Here is a 25,021-nt window from a genome sequence, read left to right on the forward strand (position 1 = left end):
TTTTTCTTTTTCTTTTCTTTTTTAAAAAACTGGACATACAGGCAAATTTATAATATTGGATGATTCCAACCTCCTCCCTCTCTCTTCCTCTCTCCTATTAAAAAACAAAACATGATACCCTGTCAGTTTGCTCCACGTTTCCGTGAGGCAGCTCAAAAGTAACAAACTGTTCCCTGAGTACAGGAAAAAAAACAACAACAAAAAACCCCAAAAACACTATAATAACTTTTAAAGGAGGTAGTATAAAACAGGAATTGCATGGGTTCAAGGCAGTAGCAGTACTCACCTCTTTCAACAGACTCTTCAACTAAAGCTCTGGCTTTTTTATTTCTGGTGGTAGCCTAATCAGAGTTTTAAATTGGCATGTGGATAAAGTCACTCCCTGAGCTAAAATTCCTGGCTAACAGCACACTAGGCGAAGGCAAGGAGCAGGGTTGCATCCTAACAACAGCTCTGAGACATACTATGATGCTAGCAGCGCTTGTCAGCACTCAAAGCTGTGTAAAAATGAATGTTAAACTCATGATACAGTTTGCTTAAAACATCTAAGAAGCATTTAAGGCATCTTTCTGTACTCCAAAGCAACTTTATGAATACTAAAAAGGCATAAGGCAAATCAGGAATTTCATAATATATAATGCAAGGCACCATTGCTAAGAAGTACTGCGATACTGAAACACTCAGCATTATTATCTATTCCACGAGTCTCAGGTAGAACCAAACTGTTTGGAAATGCTGAACAGTTCTTCATTTTGCCATGCTTTTTAGCATTAACTGTCAATAAAGGGGCAACATTTGTCACTGTGGGGAACCCAACACGTCCCAGAGCCCTAAGGATATAGCATACATCCTGTCAGCAGTTGCTGGCACAAGTTTCTGGGGAAAGGCACTGTCCTAGGCTCACTGGGGTTATGAGAATTCAAGAGGTACAAAAGATTTTATGTGGCTGTATACATGGAAGCACCAACTCCAGTTTTCCCATTTTTTACCATCCTCTGCGTCAACCACATTAAATCATTGCATTTTATACTCTGAGGTTTCCTTCTTTTTAAAGACAGAGCTTCAGCTAAACAATCTTGTTCACCTACCTATACAACTCCCTGATCACTGAGCGCACACACAGGCACGCGCACACACACACGCATTCTACACACAACTGAAAACAAAACAAAAAACCAAAATAAAACAACACTACTAGGAAGTATCATCAGTTCCATAGCTGAGACCAACTAGAACACAAATGAGGTAAAGCAGTCGTCATTCAGAGTTCACCTCTCGGCAAACTGAGGTAGATAGTCAGCAAAAGGGCCAACAGCCTTCCCTTTGCTCCAGTGACATATTTTTAACTTTAGTCAGAAATCTTCACTGTCCTTTCACATTTGTTGACCACTGAACATTCAAAATGAGTGAGTTTTAAAAAAAACAAACAAAAGAAAGCACAAAAAGAAAAAAACATTCAACAGAAATAGGGGATCACCTGCTAGGTTAGTCAGGCTTTCCACAATAAAACTTTGGCTCCCTGTTCATTGTCCTTCGAACAGACATACACTGCAAGAATGTCTGGCATGGCCCTAAGGATGTGAGTTTTGCACCGAAGGGTGTATCTGAAGAGGTGAGGTAGGAGTCTGGTCAGTAGCGAACGGCAGAGGAGACACTGTGCAGTTACTTATGGCTGGGCTCATCGTTTTCATACCCGAGTCACTGCTTGCGAAAGGACTGGTAGTGGGAGGTGTGGCGCTTGTCACAGAGGAGAGGTGTATCTCGTCGTTGGACTCATGAGAAAATCTTCCAGAGTCACCAGTCTCATGGCTTCCTTCACTGTTGGCTGAATGCTCCGTATCAGCAACAATACTGAACGGCACCTGGAAATTACACTGCTGGCCAGGAGAGCTGGGGGAGTCATCCTCACTGATCAGCACAGTGGTGCCTGGCTGGTACAGACACACTGCCTGGACAAATCTTCTCTGAGGCTACATAAAAAGCAGAGAGAAAAAGGTTGTTCAGCCTCTGAAAAGCTGAGCCATAATTTGAATTTTTACTGAATTTCCTATCTCGTATTCTGCCAGAATGCCTCTAACAGGCTTGGAACAATCTGGGTTTTCCTACAGGAGGTTAAAAAGAATCAATCTCAAGTCTTGCTAATACTTTTCTCTTCCATAATAGATGAAATAATCCCTTCTAGCTAAGCATGGCTAATCAAGAATGATTTCACTGGAGAGACTTGAATGGTATTTTGAAAACATACTTGGTAGAGCTCTCTCCCATCCCTTAATGCATATTCTTTAAGCATTACTCCTTGGGTGGTAGCAAATATTTTGCTTATAGAGGCATCAGAAATACGCAGCTGCTTCTGAAAATATTTTGGAACACGAATTTATGATATGGATATTAAGACTTCCTATTCCTTCAACATACAAGAGCACAATACAAGTTACAATTCAATAAACATTAGTTAGATGCCCTGCAGGTGTGAATTTACATGATAATGTTCAGGATTTGGTTTAACACTTCAGTTTTAAGCTGTTATGTTCTCATCCAAATAGCAAATGCATCCAGAGCAACAATTTCAGAAGCCAGACAGTTCTACTCAGATTCTCTGTTTTTCCGGTACTTTGGGTACATCATTTAATTTCCCTCTTTTGGGTTCTCTTCAGCAAACAAAGTTTTACCTGTCAGGCTAGGATGGGATTATTTATATTTTTATATTATTTTTATTTATAAATACATATTTGATTTTTATTTCTATTTATACAGAGTCTCTGCAGATGTAGTACTGTAGATGCTATGCATAGACCCGGTACACCAAAATCCTTTCCTCGCAGATAAAAGGGCACAGGCAGGAAAGCAATCGGTTAACTGCAAAGAGTTACAATAACTAGTAACTTGGGACAAAACATGAAACTTCCATAAGACTTTACTACAACGTAGAACACCACCAACCTTAACATAACTGAAACAATCCAATTAAAACTTAAACCACTAATTATGCTTCTCCATAAAGAGAAAACTGCGTATCTTCCTTTGCAAACAAAGGGTATTATAGTAAAGGTTGTGCATCTCTGCCCATTAGAACAATTACCTCCTCAGTCTTCACCTTCTTAGTATCTTGGAAGAACAGCCACCTTTTCTTGCAGTTAGCCTTTGTGACCGGCCCATAGCTGTTAATAATCAGATCAGACCCCCCCTACAATAGAGGGAGACACACAGACATGTATTTTAACAAACTAAATTTCTAAGATACTTAAAAATATTTTTCTATCCCTACCTATTGGCTCCATACTGAAAAGGAAGACAAATGAAGTCTTAGCACTCAGTCACATTTTTGTGGTCTGGTATTCATCTACTGTTCGAGACAAGTCAAGACCAGATCCACTAAATCTGGCAAGCCCACAGGCCAGACCCAACAGCTATAACGCTGCAAACACACAGCAAAATATTCCAGCTACTGCTCTTGCTCTACTACTTTGAATGTGACCACTCATAGACATAGTGTCTGTGCCTGTACTGGGGTCCATGTCCATTTCCCAGCTCTTGCTCCTCAGGGAGCAGCTCCGTTGAAGTTTGTAGTTTATACACAACAAGCCATATGTCAGCATGTCTGCTTGTGAAAGTAAGGCCACTGTGGTTTTGTCACACTGGGCTCCTGGACTGTAAGATTTTACACATCCACTGATACATCCTGCCATCTAGATTAATTTATAATTTGACCCAATATAAGTTTATAAAACATAACATTGTCTTGCCAGTAAATATACAGAAAAATAATATTTTCTTTAATAGCTGCTTAGTGTCATACTTGACTAGATTGTGCACAGGCACTTATTGAACTAGGTGCTGACAAGGACTCTCTCACCTATCTCCTTGGATGAGCAGAGGCCACCTAGCAGCCCTAAGTCTATGGAGCTTTCATCCTGTGATGCTGTGCCATAGCCAGACTCTGCAATCTACAGAGGACAGTATAAGACAAGTGTACTGAATCAGAGCTCTAGCTGAACTTTAAGATGAGTCTTGAAAATCTGACCCTCAATTGCCAAACTTGTGTTTGTCCCATTAAAAAGCCTGCTGTGGATTTGTATTGTACATATTTTACTTCTGAAAGGACCCAGATGTTATAGCAATAGAGTTCTAAAGAAAGATTTCGGTTTGGGGAGTGAGTAAAGCTCATGGTACCTTAGCATCGATGAAGCTGTTTCCCACTATCATTGGCAATAAGGATTCTTCATTCTCCGCAATTCCTTCAATACTTTTCTCCACCTCATTAGCACTGGCTAATGAGATGCTGGTATGTGACAGCTGGTCAGTGCTTTGCTGCACAGGTTTAGGAGCAGATGTTTTCCTACACAATGTTAAGCAGGAATAAAATTGATCCACAGGAAGAAAATACAAAAAAAATCAAGGATGAACTTTAAAGCTATTATTAATCAAGTAATATTGGTATATTCTTGGCATTTACATTTTGTTATATGATACTCCTAACTCTCATGGAATTTAAATGTTATTACTTGTGATAAAAATAACATCTGCTTCCAGGTAATCATACACAGTAGGCTACCAGCTTATGTGCAGACAGGAATTGTCATGATTAGTAATATTACTTGGAGGAAGTAACCACTAATGATATTAAGACCTTTCTAGCATGCTACACACAGACTGTCTCCCAATCCATATTTTTTCCTGTGTGTATGCTAAAATACCCTTGTTACTAAAATATACTTTCAGACATTTTTTTAATTTATTATTTCAAGTAACTTGTATTTGTTCTGAACCCGAAGTTATGGGCAGAGTCACTGGGCCAGTTCATGTCCCATAGCAGCTGATGGCAAGACAGCGAGATGTTGGCTCGCACCACTGCAAAGAAACTGCATCACGGAACTGCTTTATGTCAGAGTTCCTCTTGTCCAGCAACACCAGCGGGTTAAAGACTTGCAAACCAGGTCTGGGCAGGCTGGAGAAGGAGCAGATGATGTAAAGCAGCATGCTTATCTGACTCAAAAGTTGGGTTTTTTTATTTGGAAACGTGCCTCATACTTAGTTGTCAAAGCACCACTGACTCACTCTGTGGGTTCTTCCTTCTTTTCACTGGAGAATGGACTCAGGTAGAGTAGGAAGAGCCAACAAAGTGCTTTGTTTCCACTGCTGATAGGAACAAGTGAAGAGACAGAGTACTTCAGAGAACTTAGCACTCTTGGAGAAGAAGGCATGTCCCAAGAGAAAGAGCTCAGTCTTCAAGAATGAAAACATACCTGGCTTTACTGCGATAAATTAAGATCAGGATGCAGATAAGGATGCAGGTCAAGGCTATGCAGACCCCAACAACAATGCCAGTCATTGATTTCTGGTCCAGATGGTAATAGTCAGAATAAGCTACAGCAAAAAAAGAACATAGAAAGGCTCAGTAAATAAGAAGAGTTACCCCCTGCTCCCTGTCAGGAAATTAATAGGGTTACAGTCGCAACCAAAGAGACAAATGCTTCCTTTTAATGAGATTTCCAGACCTTCTCTGTCATACATTTTGACACTTTTGAAAATAAAACTTGTAGACCAAACACAGGAGTATATGCAGTCCTGGTGTGGGGAGGGAAGAAGGACTGCCCCACACCACAGCCTCTTCGGTGACCTACAACATGGAGCAGAGGAGCTCTCTCCAACCCCTTCTTTACAAGGTGCTACTAGACAATAAAGGGAAAAGGCTTGGAGAATTCCAGGCGCTGTCACCTAGGAGGGTTCACTTTGGTTTATGCTTTGACATCATTTGTCTATTAACCTAATCCTGAGGGCATGACTCTATTTGCTTATTCAGGCCTAAAATACACTGAATTCCAGGAAGCAAAAAAAAAAAACGGAGCAAGAAAAATCCCTGTGTTTTAATCACAATTCAATGTGTAGCAACAAGAAAACATTAAAAGGTTCATGTACCTGAATAATTACTAGCTCTTGTCTCCCCAAGTAGCTTTAAAATCTGTAACAAGTCATGAAGATAAATCCTCTTCTATGTCAGACAAAGACAACGTGTTCTTCCATTCTTATGTGGAGAAACCACTGATGTTACCTTCACTTCCGCAAGGTAACACATAGTTTTCCCCAAAGAGCTGCAGGTGGGGCTGACTTCTTTGATGAAAATATACTGGTATACCACTGCTTGACAGGTTGATTTGGGTTGCTGGAATACCAGCAAATTTCAACAGATTTGAGATGCATCTCATCCTGCTGGGCTGCCTGGTTCTAATTGACCCACTGCTACAGGTATCTCAAGCAAAATAAAGGACTTAAAGGAAGTGCCTTAAAAGAGTGGCTGCAAAGTTGATATTGATGTAAAATTCAAAACAGTTATGTATTCTCATTTGAAAGGCAGACTTCCAACTTCTGAGCAAAAGAAAGCAGTTCTGAGTTGAACTGAGATAAAAATTCAAAAATTATTTAATTTAGAAGAAAATTGCTACACTGTTAGGACTGTCTCACATAAACCAGAAAGCTAAACAAGCTAATACAAACAGGGATCTTTTCCTGGTACTTATGACAGCAGTAATCAAAACATTGCTACTGACTTGTGGAATCTCCCGAATCCAAGCGTTTAGGTCTCTGATTAGACTCTGATGTCTCCTTTGGCAGGACAGCAAGTTCTACTGCATTTGAGAAGGGTCCTTCTCCCACTTCATTGGAGGCTGCTATTTTGACTAAGTAGACATTTCCTGCTACAAGGTTTTCCAGCAAAGCCATGGTCATTGCTCCTATGAAAAGATTTGATAAACAGTTCCAGTTAGACAAAATCTATGGGAAAAGACTGAGATTTAGACATTGGGACCTACACTTCCTTTCCAATACCACCTCCAAATCTTGTTTGAGGACTGTGATCACTTTTATACGTTCTAACCTGCATATACAGGGTACAGAACAAACATGGGGGTTGCCTGCTTGTCCCGTCTGTCCTTTGTCTCCATACCGCTTGAACACTGTGAAGTGCCAGTATAGTTCAAAACCAAGAGTCAAGTATTGGCTGCGATACACAGCGTACTAACCCTAAATCTAGCGCTAGCTGCATGTCAGTGTGATAGTGTTTATGTTGTGATTGTATCTGTGAGGTGATGCTCCAAGCATTAACCAGACTTTCAGGCGCAGAAAGCAGAATGTTAGACCTCTCTCATATACTGATCTATGCGCCTCTCCTAGATCCGCTGTACCATAAACGTGAATGAAAATTTTCATAACAAAATAATTCAGGTTCAGTTTATCCAATTTAGGTCTAGTTGGTAAACCATAAATGACAGATTTGGAAGAGTACATTATACCACGCTTTTAAAATAAAATTAAGCCCATGTAGGCCTGCATAGGCTTCCATGATTACTGTGCATCTAAGCTGTGCTACTAAAAATATTAACAGAAAATGTCTTTCTCACATGCTAAGGATTCATTTCCTAAAGTCCCTGAAGGCAGGAAAAACAGATTAAGCACGTAAATAGGATGCACTTGCATCGACCTTACACAGGCAAAACTCCTATCAAAGTCAATGAGAGCTTTGCCTGTCCAGGGACTGCAGACTGCTGCTTAAAATTCAATTCCTTTCTAAAATGCCTGTGTTTCTTCCTACCATAGAAATATATTTCTTTTCTTTCCAAATCTATCCCTTGTTCTCTTTCACTTATTCCATTCACTTTCTCAGACTTAAGTCTAAATTTCAACCTTTCAAATCAGTTTCAGTAGTCAGAATTTATAGTATCACAGGAGCGTATAAAATGTAAGGTTGATGTGTTGACAGAAAAGATTATACATTTGGCAAAAGGGAAGCTACTTCAAAAGCTATTTCAGCTCTTCCATAAAAAACACCCATTAGCTGAAAGCATTTGAAGTAAAAAGTGAGCTATCTGTAACCAAAGGAGCTGTAATATTTAGCACCAGCAAGGGCGAAAGGTCACGTTTCAATATTACAGTCTCTTTCCCACCAGCTCCTTTCAAATCTGCTGCGTTGCTAAAGCAAGGAAGCACTTTGTACTGATTTACTGCACGCCAAGCATGTAAAGGCCGTAACTTCTGATCCACTTGAAGAGAAATAGGGAAAAGGAGGGAGGCGGCTGGAAGATAACTCGCATCAGGAATCAGAACAAACTGCAGTTTTATTTTCTGTTTCTGCCATGGCTAACACAAGCTCCATCAAATTAGTGTTTTGTTTTTTAAGTTGGTGGGTTGGTAGAAATGTTCATGCATAAACTAAAGCCCATGCTGGGACTTTCATAGGTGGTAGGGTTGGTTTGTGCTTTTTTGTTTTGGTGCGGCTTTTTAATTTTTTTATTTGGGGAGGTGTCTTTGGAGGTATGGGAAGGGAATGGGGTTAAGATTTCACAAATCTTCTCCAGAACAATTTTAGTGTCAATACAAAACAGTACTATTTATTGCATAGGGTTAGCTGATCTTACCAGAAGAAATGCATTAAAAAACCCAAACCCTGCTTCTACCTCAAAGCACCTATGAAAGGACTGTCATGGGACTATAACAGTATTCCAACAATTTTACCTCTACATACTCATTTTCTTTCACAGGCCTTTTTATCTGTACTTTAACTAAGAGCATTACAGATTGTCCTAACATGTCAAGATGCCCGAATTCCATGCCATGCCTCAAACCCTAATATATCTGTCAAAATACAAAATCAGCGACTGTAACATTGATGGACATAGTAATACACAGAGATTTATAGCTCTCTATTTGCTCACTGCCTCCAACACTTTCAGTACGGAAACACATGAAAATGTTTACTGTTATTGCCATCCCCTCATCCAAAATATCTATTGTAAAATACTATTTGAGATGCTGCTTGGTTTCACAGCCATGGTTGAGCTGAAGTATATACCTGAAAGCAATTCAGCCACTTTGCTGCACACAACAAATACAGCATATCATCACCAGAATGACAAAATTTATTCTTCAAATATAAGATCTCTGTGAATTTAAATCTGCTGGGGTTTTAGTGAGTAAAAATTAATATTACATTTGTCCTTTAATATTACAACTTTACATCACTGTTTCTTTCAACAATTTAATGAGGCAACTTTATATCATTGTTTCTTTGAACAATTTTAACAGTGAGAAACCATGGGCTCTAACTTCCCCCTATAGCTGGACCTCATTGATATTTCGGAGACGAGTTATTTTTCACAAATTTTGCTCAAGATTAATAGTCATTTCACTGTTATTCTTCACAGCTGACAATTCTATTTGAGGCCAGCCCAACAAATACCATGCTGCTCCAGAAAAGACAAAGCGGCACTGCCACCTTTCGAAACGGCTGTCGGTCCTTTATCCCCTCTTCAGGAGCAGCACAAAGGACAACCACCGTCTTTGAACTAAAACAGTTCACTCTCTCTCATGGCAAAATTAATTGTCCACTGTGAGTGCACTCATTAAGTTTTATGAATTTTCTCCACAGGAAATTTAAAACCTCACTCTCTGCTGACATTTAAGCTTTCAGCCATGAAACAACACAGAACAACAAAATACTAACTCTCCCTGGGCAATCCTCTTAAATAAGCTACTCAAGCACGTGACTTCACTCTCTAACAGTGAGCTTCCCTCTCTGGTTTAATACATTATTAGAACATTATATATTCTGAACTGCCTCTGTCTATTTTGAATACCAACCAAACAGTAAATGCCTTTCTCTTTTTTTTTTTCTGGCTATAGTAGAGAGCTGTTCTTGATGCAGCTCCTTAGACTATATTTACATCTAATTGCAAAGATGTGACTGCAGTTCATATCACCATACCTGAGTTACTGTTAGATTAGCTAGCTGGGGCTCAGCAGTACGATAAAGCCACAGTGTTAAACTGAATTTGCAGAGCGATTTACTGGGAGTAGAGGAAAGTTCATTAAGCCAGCTGAGCTAACTGGATTGGCAGTGATCAAAAGAAACACATAAACCCACACAGCCACATTTATAAATTTATTTCTGGAGAGCAAGCTATCTCTGAGACTTCAGATTTGAAAGAGTGCATTTACAAAATGTAACCATCACAATCATGGTTACAACAGACCTAAGATGAATATAATTGGATTTATGAGACGTTTTGGTTCACGTGTACACACTGAGCTCCAAAGCAACACAACAGCCCCTCCCCTTCTGAGTATTAATTGGGTTTTAATACTTTTTCATCACAACCATAGGAATAATTCTAAACTAATTGTAACTTTTATGTGAACATTTATATGAATTTCTTTCTTATTGTAGTCCAAGGGAGCTGAAAGTAACAAAGCATCTTATAAGTAGCACCATTTTTTGTTCAGTTTATAAGTCCATGATTTTAGTTTACCTTCTCTGTGCAACACTTGCCATTCCCCCGCTATCCAAGACTTCCTGGATGCATAGAGGATAGTGTATCGCGTAACAACTGTTTCCGGACCATCAGGTGGCTTCCAGGAAACCAAAGCAGTATCATCCTCTATCAAAGTCACCTTCACTCCTACTGGAGGGCCAGATGGTGCTGTGAGAAGAGTAACACAATGCTATTAGGCTAACCTAATTTACATGTAATTAAATTGCTCAGAAAGAAACTGATGTGCAGACCTAATGGCGACTGCCACATCCCAGATAAAGAACATATAAACAAAGACCTACTCAGTGCTCCTCAAGCGAAACTCTCCTGTTAACTCTCATCTGGTCAATAGCTTAGATCTTGTAAAAGCAAATTTCATATTTTTCCTTCAAGTCCAGAAGGAAACGGTTACTGACAAAAAATCGCATCATTACCCTGTGAGCAGGTACATCCCAAACATTGCAGTGCTGAGAACATGAAACTGAAGTTTTTGATTTTCATTGACAAAGCTGACAGAAAAGCAAACCAGCAGCTAGGGCAGTAGATGTGTAATATTCTCACAATCTCCAAAACTTCTGGTTTTTAAAATATGTTTTCATAAAGCCTATGAATCAGCCATGCCTCTTCAATATATATTTTAAATTTTTTATTCAAGTTATTTTCGTTCAGTGGTTGCTAATGGTGTAAGTACATCAAATTTAATATAAAAACCCTTGCTGATTTTAGGTAGATTTTGAAAGAGAATTTCACAGTTCCAAAACATGGATTTTTCCTGACAGCATTTTTCCCTCTCTCACTGAGAAGAGCAATACGTGTATCTCAGAGGAAAGTATTTCTCTCTCCTACAGACAGTTTAAAATTAATAAGCAATTTTTCAGGCCATTTGGTTTCCAGAGCTTTCTTTTTAGAACCATGTGGTCCTCTCCTAGTGCCTTACCTTCTGGAAGGGTAGTATGGTAGACTACTGGACTCCAGGGACTGGAGAGCTGATCCACATGCAGCCGAACTGCAAATTCATACATGGTTTTTGGCTCAAGACCTTGAACTAACATGTGAGTCTCTGACCTGTACAGATGAAGGAATAAAATAAATTTAATAGCAAAAGTTGACTTGAAGATCCCAAACTCAGATGACATCTCTTAGTCACTGTGAGTAGATTCTCAGTCAGATCAACACAAACCAGTTCAAGTCCAGACATGTGGTCCACTTGTGCTGTCTACCTGAAAATCTAACTGTACTAATCCTGAAGCTCTCTGAAGGATATTATGTCTGCTGTCAGTTGACTTGAGCTCAAGTTTTTATAAAGGTTGTTTGGACAGGTGACGAACAAGCAAGTCCATGAATATTACTGCTCAGATCACCAGTAGGTATCCCAAATTCAGCTCTTTCCACATTCGTCCATATGACACTATGCTTCAAGCTGGAGTAACACTTAAACTACAGCCAGCACCGCAGCTGAAAAGGCACATGCTGTTGGCTTCATCAGCTTTTTCTGGATCTGCTTCTCAGTTCACAGAACAGACATAGGCTACGTGTGCAACTTCCCCTTCGGCTTATGGCCTCTATCACCTCATGTTTAGAGGATGTCTGTAGAATATGACTGTTCCCTACTCATCTTGCAGTCATATTTGGTAATTTGTTAATTGTAAAATTGACTATATTGATTTTAATATTGCAATTTACTATTTGATCACAAAGTCAATTAATTGTAGACATTCTGCTTTATTTTGATTCTGGGGACAAGGGGAAATCTTTCATATACACCACGGTTAATTCCAGGTGATAATACCCAAGTCAAGATTAAATCTCAGTTTAAAATGGTGTCACTCTACAGATATTGCTTCATTAAATCTCATTTAGTATTTTCATCTTCCATACTGCAATGGCAGTCACCAATATTTGCAATAGTTTCATCCAATCACAAAAAGCAGCTTCATTGCTATGCTCCGTATTGCACACTAAGAATTTTACATGGTGATTATCCTGTGTCTAGTTATTAAGTTGGGAGCTATACAGCAGGGAATATGTTCTTTGAAGAGAAAACTATCAATATTAGGATAGAAACTATCTTTTAAGACAGCATTTTTCTTATTTAGAAGGCTTGAGTAAACCCAAGTATTGAGGGAGCTACCCACGTATGGATTCCCTCAACAGCATGACGGCCCCCGGCATCAGCAGTGACAATGGAGCAAAGTCTTCTGCTCCCATACCACCTGGGCAGAGAGCTGCACACCACGGCCAGGCAGAATTTCTTCCCTGTTTTGCCATTCTGTGGCTCATTCATTGCTTCCCTGAAAAGCAAAATGTAGCTCCTACTCAGCTTTCTCCTGGCAGGGTGCCACACACTCAGGAATGTGGCATTCCCCCAATAACATGCTCAACCCCTCAAAAGTCAAAAATTCTTATTTTCATTCTTAAAATCAGACACTGGACTAAGTCCCATCTTTGCCCAGACAAGCTACCTATAAAATAGGCAATCTCTTCTGTTTGGAAACTTAAATTCAACTTAGACAGCTAAAAAGAGCTGTCAAGAGCTCGCCCAGGGATCCAACACAGTGATCACAGGTAGAGAATTAAGCTGTTCAACCAACACAGTAACCCAAGAAATAGAACTAGCGACCACTGGGCAAAACACACAGTCCTCCAAGGCAGATAAAAGTTGTTACAGTAAAAGGTAATTAAGAGAGGGCAGGACGAGTAGAAACTGAGTGGGAAGGATCTGGAAACAGGAAACTAAGACTCATTAGTAGCACTGCACTTACGTTTGAAGGTAGAGAACCAGAGAAGCATTCTGCAGCCCCACTGGGTTGCAGCGGATTGTGTAGTTAATGACTTGAGCAGATGTAAAGGCAGGCTTTCCCCAGTGAAGGTAGATAGAAGATGAAGTGTTAGCTTTGGCATAGAGGTGGTGAGGGGGGGGTGGTGGTGGCACCAAGCGATCACGGACAGCTGTTAAAAACAAAAAAGGAGCATGAATTATTTAACAAACTCTCTCCAAATACTGGTAAGATCAAGACACAGGTCTGAGCCCACAGGTTTAGATTCAAACTGGCCCCTACCCAGCACTACATGGTATTCAGACCCAGGAATCTACTTCAATCTATTAAACCAATACATGTCACGTATTGCTTCTGTAGTCCCACTTGTTTAGTCAAAAACAAAGTCAAAACTATAAACAGGGACAAGGGAGAGGGATAAATCTCTCATAAGATACATGATACATCACTGGTTAGATGATGCAGACAATCCAATAGGGGAGGAAAATGTGCTCGGTAGCTATCTTGTTTCCTCAGCTGCAGTTCACGAACACAGGAGACTGTCTCAGTTGCAGGATGACTAGGACAGTATTTGTCACAGCTATGATCTTTCTGGTTATCTGTTTTACACTGAATTAATTATTTATAGGTTAAAAACACAGAGCTGCTGGGACCTTGAAACAGCTCAGCTCTTAAATTCTTCGTGCACCTACAACACTTACAGACACATCCTGGAGTGCTGACTGTTTGGTCTGCCTGATAACCTTCTTCCATACTGTTATATGCCAGCAGCCTTACATGATACTTTCTTCTAGGATCTGCACAAAGAGAAAAGGAATAATTAGACTCAAGAAAAAAGTTAAGAATTTTCAGACTTCTACAGATAGTGAGATAACGTGATTCTCCTGCAAGTTTCATTCAAAACTTGTCTGCTACAATCAGCAGACTGATGAACAGGCTGGATGCCTGGAAGCCTGTCTTTTCTCCAGCTCTGCGAATTTCCCTGAATCATTGCCCAGACTGCACTAGAATCAATCACATATCTCCCAGTCTTGCTTCCGATAGCCCGAAACCGAAGTTTGTAACAGGAATCAGTGGGAGTAGGATAAATATTACATTTCTATCTGTAACAAAATCACACCTTCACAGCTACAGAGCTAGATTTAATAGTATTACCCAGCATATTGAAAGTGCTTTCAGTCTATAATAAAGATCTGTTAAAACAAACAGCATGAGGTCCACAGAAAGAAACGTTTATTTCTGGATAAGCAGGCTGTAATGAAGCAGGGCAATCAAAGCAAAGGCAGGAAGACAGGACCCAGCGAAGGAATGGGAAATGTTTTGGTTCCAGGTTCACAGAGGAGATATACTGTGAAAGAACAGTGATTGTTAATAATGCCTTTGACTCACAACTTCTGCTTCCACGTGTTTTCTTGAAAACTGGTTCTGGCATTCTTAGAGGGCCACTGTTCCTAGCTTGAAAGGTGTCCCTATAGCCCTTTCTTCAGTCATGTCTTTGGGTACCCGTATTGCAGTTTGCTGCTTCTCTTAGTTCTGTTAACGACACACTGGTTTCGATCCAAGTGAGCAACTGCTACAGGGGAATGAGTTAGAAAGGGGTCTTGAGCTTTCTGTAAGTGAAGGTGGCGTGGGGTACCTGCCGGTGGCGAGGAGTGCAAACCACCAGCATGGCTCCACCGCTTCTCTCCAGCCTGCTCCCTTGCCATGGTATTTGCAACAAAACCCTTCCATACAATGATTTGCAAGGTGGTGGCGCTTGCTACTAGTACCTACAAGCTCTTCTGGATTCAGCTAAACTTCACCCCAGTACTGATGTAGATAGTAGGCCATTTTCTTCTTCTGTTGTCATGATCTTATTTCTCTCTATGAAGATTTTCAGCCGATCTAGACAGATGTTATATAACAGTGCTCATCTTGTTTGTTTCTTTTTTCCATGCCCTAAAATACCATAATACCATGCCCTCTCAAAATAAGCTCTCCTCGTTCTCATTTTAGCTGAGATTTGACATGGCCTCTCTCATGAAATAAACAGGAATACAAATCCCAGACATTCCTTCACCACAAATAGGACTTTTGTTTACATCAGATCGTTAGCTCCCTCTGCAGTCTCTGCACCAGCAATACAATCTTAACAACTCTCGATGGGATGTTTCTGTAAAGGCGGCACAGTAATTTCATAATAATGCATTTTGTAAAATCTTTTCATATTTATTTTGAAACAGACAGTCTTTTTGTGCTGTAGTTACTAACATCAGCTTTAAATGAGATATCGCTAGGTAAAGTTTACATCTCCAGGTATGTTCATTTCTAAAAGACTATTTTACCAAAATCTAAATATAGGTATAAAGGAAAAGGGGCGCTTAAATTTGGATTAAAGTATTTCTTTGATGTGTTTAACACTAATGGCAGAATAGGCAAGAGGGGCCCATTTCTATTTTTCAAAGAGATTTTAACATCACAAGTAGACAATATAAATAAGAAAATGTCAAAAAATTAGTTTTTTTTAAACTAGAGCAAAATTCTCATTTGCTTTGAAGTTTTTTTTTCACTTTACAAGAACACTTTAACAGATGACATCAGTTGTTCCTAGCCAACAAATTGCAATCAGAGAAAAGGAGGAGATGGAACACACACAGAATAACCTTAAGCATGTGATAAAAGAAAATATGGAATTTTAATATTGAAAATTCAGAAATATAGTCATATATTATATGTAAATCACAGCAATGTCTAAAAAATTCGTAAAAAAAACCAAAAAACATGTGAAGGGAAGGTGCATTTAAAACCACTGAGCCCAACCAAAAAGAAGTGATTTGAATACACCAAAATCAAGTTACGGTAACTTATTGAGGTGAATTGCAGCACGCATCTCAGAAAAGCAGAAAAACGTACCTTCCCAGGCTTCTTAACCTGTGGTAGGAATACATCTATTTAGCGCATAACTGAAATATTCAAAAGCAAAGCCAAAATTTAAAAAAAAAAGGCCATTAAGATATCTTTAAGATGTCATTAGGATTATGCTTTGGAGGTTATTATAATAATTGATTTTCCCATTCATTTGTAGCATCCAAATTCAAATTTTTTCTATTTAGTAGACCCTCGACCAGATTCCACAGAAACAAGCAGCATCCAGCCAGCCGAGTGTCACAGTCTATCTCTTTCTTTAGAAGTTCCTGCAGAAGAGACCCCTGCTGCATTTCCGCAAGACACAGGATGACAAGACACAACGATTTATCATCCTGCCGAGCACCTTCAAAAACTCTGTGCCCTTTGAAAGTGGTCACCCAGAACTGATCATCTTCACTGTGAAATGAAGAATAGTGCCCTGCTGAGCTGAATGAGGAGCCTGGGAGGTCTGTTTATCCTCATTGCTTTTTTTAAAAAAAAAGAAAAAAAAATAATAATTCCTCATTAACACTTGATTGGGGAGGAGTGGAAGAATAATGGGATGTATAAGAAAGGCAAAAATATAACTCCCACAAAAAAATTCAAATATGTTTGAGAAAAACACCTTTTTAATCTTGTTTTTATGTGTCTTTAACGTACGTTTAGAAAAAGTCCAACATTGAATACTATTAATCTTACTCTTGTGTCATGCAAGAAGTTTCAAAAAGAATTATCTTTATATAGAATCACCTGTTTAAAAATAAATTCTCTCAACTAGTCTCTACCATCCAAAGACCAAGGTTATTTCCACTTCAGGACATCATGGTTCAATTGGTAGCAAGACTCGTTGAATCCAAAAGCAATGTCAGAATTTTTCAGCTATTATTTTAAAGTCACATATTACTGCTTCTGTGGTTGAAAACCATCTGCTGGTATATGTAATTGAACAGCAGCTGAGGAGGGCTGCATTATGTATTGGCCTAGAAAAGCCTAAATGTCACAGTAATCTAAAAAGGAGAATATAAAAGAATTTTAAAGACAATGTTCTGAGCAGCAAAAGGAACTTGCTTCACAGATTACATGTATAAAATTACAGAAGACCAATACAAAGGTACCTGCTGAGATGCTGTACCATGTTGGTCATAGCTTTACCATATGCAACACAAGATAACCAACAGCCAAAGATCTGCCTCCACTTCCAACAGATACTTGCACACTATTTGTTTTATGAAGTGGTGGGAAATATTTTTTGTCTGAAGTAGCCTCTGTTTGGAATATTTTTAACAATTGTTAGTTTCGTTTACAGGTTTATGATATGATTTACTCCTCAATGGCAATCCCAGTACAAACTTGGCACAAATACTTTCATCTAGCAGTTCATCGGCTGGATCAAACATTCAAGGCCAGACATATCCTTAGAGAAAAAACAAACTTCAGGAACTTTCTTATCTTTAACCAGCATAGATATCCTAAATAGTTTACACATAAATCATCGATAAAAGTTAGCATGGGGTAGCATGGTCACCTGCAGGGCTGACAGCCCCAAATTTAGCGTACGCCATCCATACGCTCTATACAGCAACAGGAGGCTTGAGAGGCTCAGAAACCAGGGAAGCGAGTATTGAGGCCATCAGTCATGTTCATAACACACCCAGGAGTAACACATCTTTCCACAGAAGATCACTGCTATTCAGAAACAAATTAGGTGCAGTGATTTACTCAACTCATGCAACACATAAATTCAGTTTAAGTAAAAAAACTCACATCAAGATTTTACTTCTGCATTTTCAAAATTTCTCTGCACAGCCTGGTAACACTGAGTCGTTTCAATTAATTCTCTTGCAATTGCCAGCATTTGTGTAGTGGTTGAAGGCTTGTTCCCAAACCTAAGGTGAACAGGAACAATTTTGTAACCTATTTACCAGCTGGCAGAATTTTTTTAAAGTTAATTTGTTTCTGTTGAATGTGGTTTGTTTTGGGTTGGGTTTTTTTGGTGCTGCTGGCATTAGGTTGTTGTAAAATTAAGTGGCACAGCACCTACAGCTTTTTAATAGGCATTTTTATTTTAATTACTTAAATCAGCTGGTGGACACAAAAACTACACTGTTTGTACAAATCAAGAGGCTTTCACTGATGTTGATATAAACATGCTAGAGCTAGTTCATACATTTTGTTGCAAGAGCGCCTGTGGAGTACACAGAGACTGTCTTTTAAAAGACATCATAGGCTAGATGTGATAAGCTGACATAGCTTTACAGAGTACAATGGATCTGCCTCATACACCCTTTCTATACATCCAAAACTTATGAGTATTAAAAACACATGAATAATAGTTCAACAGAGGCACAAATTTCACCTCTAATAATAATACTCCTATAAAATAAGAGCAGGAAAGAGCTAAATATGCCTTATATTGATTAATTTCAAATAATCAAAATAGATACTGTCCCAAAAATCACTCTTTTACAATTTATGTAAGATCAGCCTCATTTTCCTATGGCAGTTTTTGTAGATAGGTCACTGCTCCCTGGTGATACTCCTCTAGAATCCCATATCCTGCCATTCACTCACCCATAAAAATCTGCAGTCAGCCCTGCAGATTCAACCCTGATAGGTCTTTCAGCAGCAAGACACACGGGAGAGCCTTCTCTTTGGTTTGCGAGTCTATAAATAGGTTCTACACCTTATAGTGAAACTACGGCAGAGCTAAATACGGCGAGTATAAGCAAAAGAATTAAGTTGAACAATAATTTAAAACATGGATTGTAACTTGGAAAAAACATTAAACATTACATTAGCTGAAGCTTGGTAAGAGTTCAGATGACAGTGATTTACTTGTGTATTTTACTGCCTTACTACATCCCTGAGATATAATCCTGGAGATTATGTTCAGCTTCTCAGGAAGCAGATAGGAAACTCATCGCAGTTAGTGGTGCTACTGCTGTAAAAACAGATTGTTCAAGAAAAATATTACAGTGCACGCAGATATTCCAACCCTGTTTTTTTGACAAGTCATTTCATTTCCCAGCATGGAGGGAGAACTACAGCTGCTTATCTGCCTGGATGCAAGAAACTGAAAGAAACTGCAAAAATATCTTGAAGAATTGAGACTTGATTTATTAGCAGTTCTACTGCTCTACAGTTCATTGGAACATCCACGTTTCATTGCACCAGCTCAGAGTTATTCAGTATTCTTTACTACTGCCATCAGCCTTGCTTCTACGTAAATCTTCCATTCTCTTTCAGTAAGGGGAGAAGTTGCTACTACAAAGCAGCTGTCAGTTAGAGATACTCATATTTGCATTTTCCCATTTTCTTTCCCAAAACTTAAGTTTTTAATATGTTCAAATTACATCTATTTATTAGTAAAACATGGATTAAACATACAGAGCGCGGTTTTCAAAGCTTAGGAAAATATAAATGGTCTAGTAAATACATACACAATGGTAGGCATAAGCAACTACAGAGTTGATGTCTCCTCATGCCAGAACTAGTTTTAGTGTATGTTGGTGTATTCCATGGAATTCCTTTGAGTTACTCTCTCAAACTTAGTTCTTCAGATCTTCTAAAACATTGAGACAAATACACAAAACCACATAAAACAATTTGGCATTGTCCCACAATAGAATAAATGCTACTTCTGTTGATCCTTACTGGCCTCTCAAATATATCCACTGAAAACCTAGGTTTTGCTGGGATGACTGCTGTAGCAGTTACCATTATTTGGAGGAAGGGGCAAGGGGCGTATATTGTCTGTTCTGAAGACATTTCCCTGGTGATAAAGGTGGCATGGGAAGAGGAATGCACATCTCTCCAACCAACGTGGCTTAGTTCCATCTGGTAGAGTTGTACCTCATTACTGCCAGATGGTGTCCTCACGCACTTCCAAGGAACACAGCTGGAAAAACTAGCGACATCAAAGATTAACTGCCTGTACTAGCAGTTAAACAACTGAAAACATAAATGTGCTTCTAATCACTTTACAGCTGGTGAAGTACTTTTTAATGCAACTACCTCGTTCTTAAATGACCAAGACTGCACAGACTGAACTTTTAGGAAAAGTTACTAAGAACAATAATGTAACTTCCGTATTCACAATGGAACAAAAAATCCATTCTCAATACATTCTATTACATCATTAAACCCCTCTAAACTTAAAGCAGCATGACACTAAACACCGCCAATGAAAAATCCTAATCCATATATAATTCCATCCTCCCTTCTCAAAAGAATACATAGAAATGTATGTGTCCTGTTTACATTTTAATACTATCTTCAAATTAGTTTTCTGCAAAAGACTGAACTGTGTTTATCGCATTCGGATTCTAATAGTTTGTCTTCATACGATTCTCCTATTCCAGGTAAATTTATAGCATTAAGGATAAGTATAAAACCTGTAACAGCAGGTTCCACGACCACATGGTAAACACAAGACATGCTCTGTGTAACTCTTCACTCAGCATTGAATGCAAAATGTAGAGTCCTAAATCAAGAGTGTTATGTAGCTGCGTTAGCCGCTATCAACCTAGCCAAAATTTTGGATTTCTGGCAAATGCTTCATAGAAAGTATCTGTTTACAGGCTACTTAGCCAAGGTTACAAGAGAGTGTAATATTGCAACCCCTAAAAGCCCTGTCATTGTTTCTTTCAGCTGCTGCATGTTTGTGAAGCTCCGAAGGCCTTGAAAGGAGCCAGAGCAGAGCTAACAGGTCAGGGCTAGATAAAATTAAGAAAGAATCCGAGGTCAGACCATGAAAGAACTTTTTTTTTTTTTTCCACCCCTCCAGAACAGCAAGTCCACCTCCAGCAGCCTTTCATTCTGTCCTGATAAGAAGAGACAGCACTCCACGATCTGGATTTCAGACTTTTTAAGTCCTCTTTGGGGAGAGGAAAAAATAAGGAAAACCAAAGAAAATGGATGTTTTACTATTGCTTATTGTTGACTTATTAATTCTGGATACAGAATATATTTTCATACCTGTTTTAAACATCCTTATTCTCAGCACTTTCAAAGGAAAATATTGGTCGAAATAAAAGTACGGGGGGCTTTGTTCTTGTTTCTGAAAGAATTAGGATTACACAGAATTTCTACAGAAAAAAACAAAAAAGTTCTGTGGCTTGATGTTCTGAGTTAAGTTCAGCAACTAGAAACAACTTCTTAAGCTACATCCAATCGGGTGATTCTAACAGGAGAAGGGGATAAGAAAAATATTTCAATTTTATTCTAGCTTACACACAAAATTTTAAATAATACTTTTTTGATTAAAGGTATCAAAACCACACTACACTCAGAAGTCTGAAAAAATGGTTGTTCTAAGGACAAAACTTCTGTGGCCAAATGTCCATTTTTAATTTAGTCTTTTGTGCTGCTGGATTTTTTGTGTAACCTACAGGTCCATTGTTGGGTAGTGGTCCGGCTGGATAGCTCATTGGTTTGGTTTGCCAGGGTGACTGCGCTGCCCCCAAGCCTGTCCCTTCAACACAATAAACTCCAGATAATTATTCAAAGAAGAGGCCAGCAGCATGGGCTGCTCTGACATGGGGTCGTGGCCTTTGACATCGAATCTGGGGCTAGCCAAAGTCTGCTCCAAGCAACAGAGATCCAGGGGAATTATTAAGGGGGAAGGGTGGGAAAGGAAGAGCACTGAGAAATACTATCCTTAAAAAATGTACTTTTGAAGCAAAGTAATGTAAATACAGCAGAAACTTATTAGGAAAATAAGCAAATACATTTCAAATATACTAGACAAAAGGGACGCAGAGAAGCGCATCGAGCCAAACAGTAACATAAATCTGGGCAGTAGAAGGCTGGTACAGATTCAGGTCTGTTCCTCTCAAAAGCAGGTATTCCCTCTCAGATTTTCAGTACTGGATTTTATTTCTCTTTTCTAAAAAATGCCCTTTTACCTTGCTTGAGTACATACAATTAAGCAAATAAACACAGTTTAGCAATCCTATTCTCTTATGGTTTTTAAAATCTTGTCAAGGCTCTGGGTATGTAATTTTTAAGCATTATTACTAGCTTCAGATAATGTTTAATTACTTATATTTTTAAAGGAGCTGGAATTTCAACTGATCACACGTTTTAAATAACTACTTTCTAATATCAGATTAGAATAGCTTGAGAGGTTACAAATCGCCAACAATTTACATCTCATGGTTTCTTTTTCAATTTAAATGTAACTTTAAACAGTTAAATGGAACAAAGACTGTCTGTGATACTCATGTTTTCCTTTGCAAACCAAATAGCTGGAGTAGAAACTGACCAATTTGTTCTTTGTACAACATTGTAAAAGTTTATTTTGGTAGAAACTAGAACATATGACATGTGTGAATTGATCCAGCTAAACGGTCTGGCTTTCCACGGCTTTGGATGGCTCTCGCTTATTTGTCTAAAACTGAAAAGGGTCTGTATCCCCTTTGTAGCTTTGCGGTGTCCCCTTCGAGGGCCCCAGGACAAACAACACCTCACACCCCCTTGCAGTAAAAACATCACCTCTCCTACTGCCCACCATCAGCAATAGCAGCTTTATACAAAAAAAGTGGGGGGAGGGCTAGCAGGGCAGGAAGAATTCCCAGCATACAGCATTTTGGTCTTTTGGAGACTACAGAAAGAACTATCTTTTCTTTTTCATCTTTTTAAAAGAAGTGAAGCAAATCTCAAGGATTTTATGTTTGCTCGATTTCCTTATGGGCATAGAACGTTACCACTATGCCTGCAACGCTTTCTATCAGTCCCTCTGTTTCACTTGCACCTTTGAGAGCTATTACATTGCACAAGCGAAAAGCTCTCTTCCAATATTATTCTAACAACACGCTCTAAAACTAGCAGACACCCTTATGTTAACTAGCCTGGCTCACCGTTTTCAAAGTGAGCCCTCAAAAGCTAACTTGAAAGCAATACCAGAGGCCTGGACAAACACCTAATTTTGATCTTTTGTGCTCGTCTTTTCTTCTGAGAGACCTTTTCTTTTGTTGCTGCCCAGTGGAAAGCACATAGCTCATTGGTCCTGCTTTGAAAGATGAGAGCGCTGCCCCTCAGTCCACCCCTCCGAGCACAATCGCTTTAATGGAATTATGTAGAGAGGCCATCTCTGGAAGAAGAAAGGGAGGGGGAGGGGGGAGGTAAAGAGTGTCCGAAGGAGCCAGCAGAGCCTTAATTAACCCCAGTTACTAACACAGACATGTCCACTGAGAATTCACGCAGTGGTCCAAATAGGATGTGCCACCCCATACAACAGGTTCCCTTACATACAGCAACTGACCCATGCAGGAGTGTCACAAAACAGTTAGTGAATCAAACATTACAGTAGAGGGTCAGGAAAAAAAAAAAGAAAGAAAAAAAAAACCACACAGAGGCTGCTACAATCATGCCTCAAAACAGGAGTATGCTATAAAAAGTTCTTTTCCATAAGACAGAAGATATTGAAACGATGACCTCCCCAGTGAAGGCCAACATTTCTGGGTTGCACACAGGAAGGAAGGTTAGACAATTTGCCTGACCTTCATGCTAGGAGGAATGCTTCCAGAAAACGCATCTAAATGCGATGCAATAAACACTCTCCCAAGTTTGGTTTAACATCTGTTTAGGTATGAAGCTCTATCGTACATACACACTGACTGCCCAACATCACCTTAGAAACAACACATTTTTATACAATCACAAAGGCAATCTGTTCACAGCACCCAAACTTTCCCCTGAAGCTATGAAATAAATTTTCTTTCAGAACCAACATTTTCTGCTGGTCTGTCATGGACTCCCCATGCCATTTTGACCCTTTTGTGCAGCAAAATGAAAACACTATCTATCATTACTTGCACCACAGTGACTTTCTAGGAGGTGCTCAGTTTCATTGCAAAAACATCTGTGGTCTGATGACTCTTCTCAGATCTCAAGCTTTAGGAGTTGTGCTGTTGCAAGCATGACTGCAAGATGCAAAAGTTTCAGGTAGGGCAACTAACAATCAGCCTGGCTCTCTCCCCCTTGAGAGGGCAACCAGGAACTGCACTAAAACACATTCAAATTGCTAGATGTAAACCAGTCAGTCATGACAGGAAAAGAAACAAAATATACACAAGTAGAAACCACCACCAGATTTTTCTTAAGACAAATATTGGCTGCATAGCCTATATCCAGCTGCATCTATAATTAGGGCCCTAACTTCAGTGGGACATTCTGTTATTGCAGGTGTCAAGGGCCATGTGTGCTCCCGCTCACACAGCACTCCCTTTCATTTGTCAGACACCAGGTTGTGGTGGTGCACCTACCAGACAGATAGACACCTCATCTACACACGGTGTCCACGGACTTGCTGGCATGCAGTTGTGTGAGCAGTGAACTATTATTATACAAGACACTTTGCAGATTTAAACAAAGCAAATGCTTAATGAAGCTCGACGTTTGGATTTGGTACTCATTTGTTGAATACAGGCTGGAGGAGCAACTTAACCTACAAGGCTGGTGAGTTTTATAGTGAATTTGCGAAACCGACACATTTGTCATAGACTGCCAGTTAGTCTGATACACATTTACTGCTTCTACTATGACAACTCTCATGCTTCATTTGCTGAAGTTCAATCCAGATGCATTAAAAAGGATTAAAATAAAAGGCTGGCATCAAGCTTCCTTCGTACACTACTTTTAATGCAAAGTACTCATTGAAAACTCAGCATATAATGCTAAACATTTTCCAACTACCCAGGTTAATAAACCAGGAAGCAGGGAAGGCAGCTAATAGCACTTGTAAAGAGTTCATCTCAAATGCTTTAGCTCAGCAGGTAATTTCACCTGAAGTGTGGTGGCATGAGGACACAGGTCTCTGTTTCCTCAACCACGAAATGCATTGCAGTATCTCTCTGCATACGTGAACATGTCCGTTACTTTTCCCTCACTGTCTTCTTAGATGCCTCATTCTCTACAGCCTCTCTGGTTGCATTGACATTTAGCAAGGGTATTCATTTTAATTACATTTAGATTATGCTGAACAACCTCCCTAGAGGTTTGGCGCAGCAGTGTTATTTTTAGCCTTTACATTTTCATACAGCACATCCTGGACTT

At 39.3% G+C, this 25,021-nt stretch overlaps 1 protein-coding gene across 1 annotated transcript in view; it reads right to left on the reverse strand.

The window, feature by feature from the left end:
• Positions 1 to 93: 93 nt before the first annotated feature.
• PRTG (protogenin) overlaps positions 94 to 25,021 on the reverse strand; it is an 85,671-nt gene continuing 60,743 nt past the window's right edge. The window contains exons 12-20 of the mRNA XM_009885770.1: positions 13,780 to 13,875; positions 13,064 to 13,250; positions 11,239 to 11,366; positions 10,299 to 10,469; positions 6,546 to 6,728; positions 5,244 to 5,364; positions 4,171 to 4,336; positions 3,080 to 3,184; positions 94 to 1,970 (exon numbers count right to left, since the gene is read on the reverse strand). Of these exons, the coding sequence (XP_009884072.1) occupies positions 1,572 to 1,970; positions 3,080 to 3,184; positions 4,171 to 4,336; positions 5,244 to 5,364; positions 6,546 to 6,728; positions 10,299 to 10,469; positions 11,239 to 11,366; positions 13,064 to 13,250; positions 13,780 to 13,875 (1,556 nt within the window). The 3' untranslated portion in view covers positions 94 to 1,571. The remainder of the gene's footprint in view (positions 1,971 to 3,079; positions 3,185 to 4,170; positions 4,337 to 5,243; positions 5,365 to 6,545; positions 6,729 to 10,298; positions 10,470 to 11,238; positions 11,367 to 13,063; positions 13,251 to 13,779; positions 13,876 to 25,021) is intronic.

This window comes from Charadrius vociferus, unplaced genomic scaffold (genome assembly GCF_000708025.1).
Source record: "Charadrius vociferus isolate BGI_N301 unplaced genomic scaffold, ASM70802v2 scaffold325, whole genome shotgun sequence".
In the NCBI taxonomy this organism is placed as follows: domain Eukaryota; kingdom Metazoa; phylum Chordata; class Aves; order Charadriiformes; family Charadriidae; genus Charadrius; species Charadrius vociferus.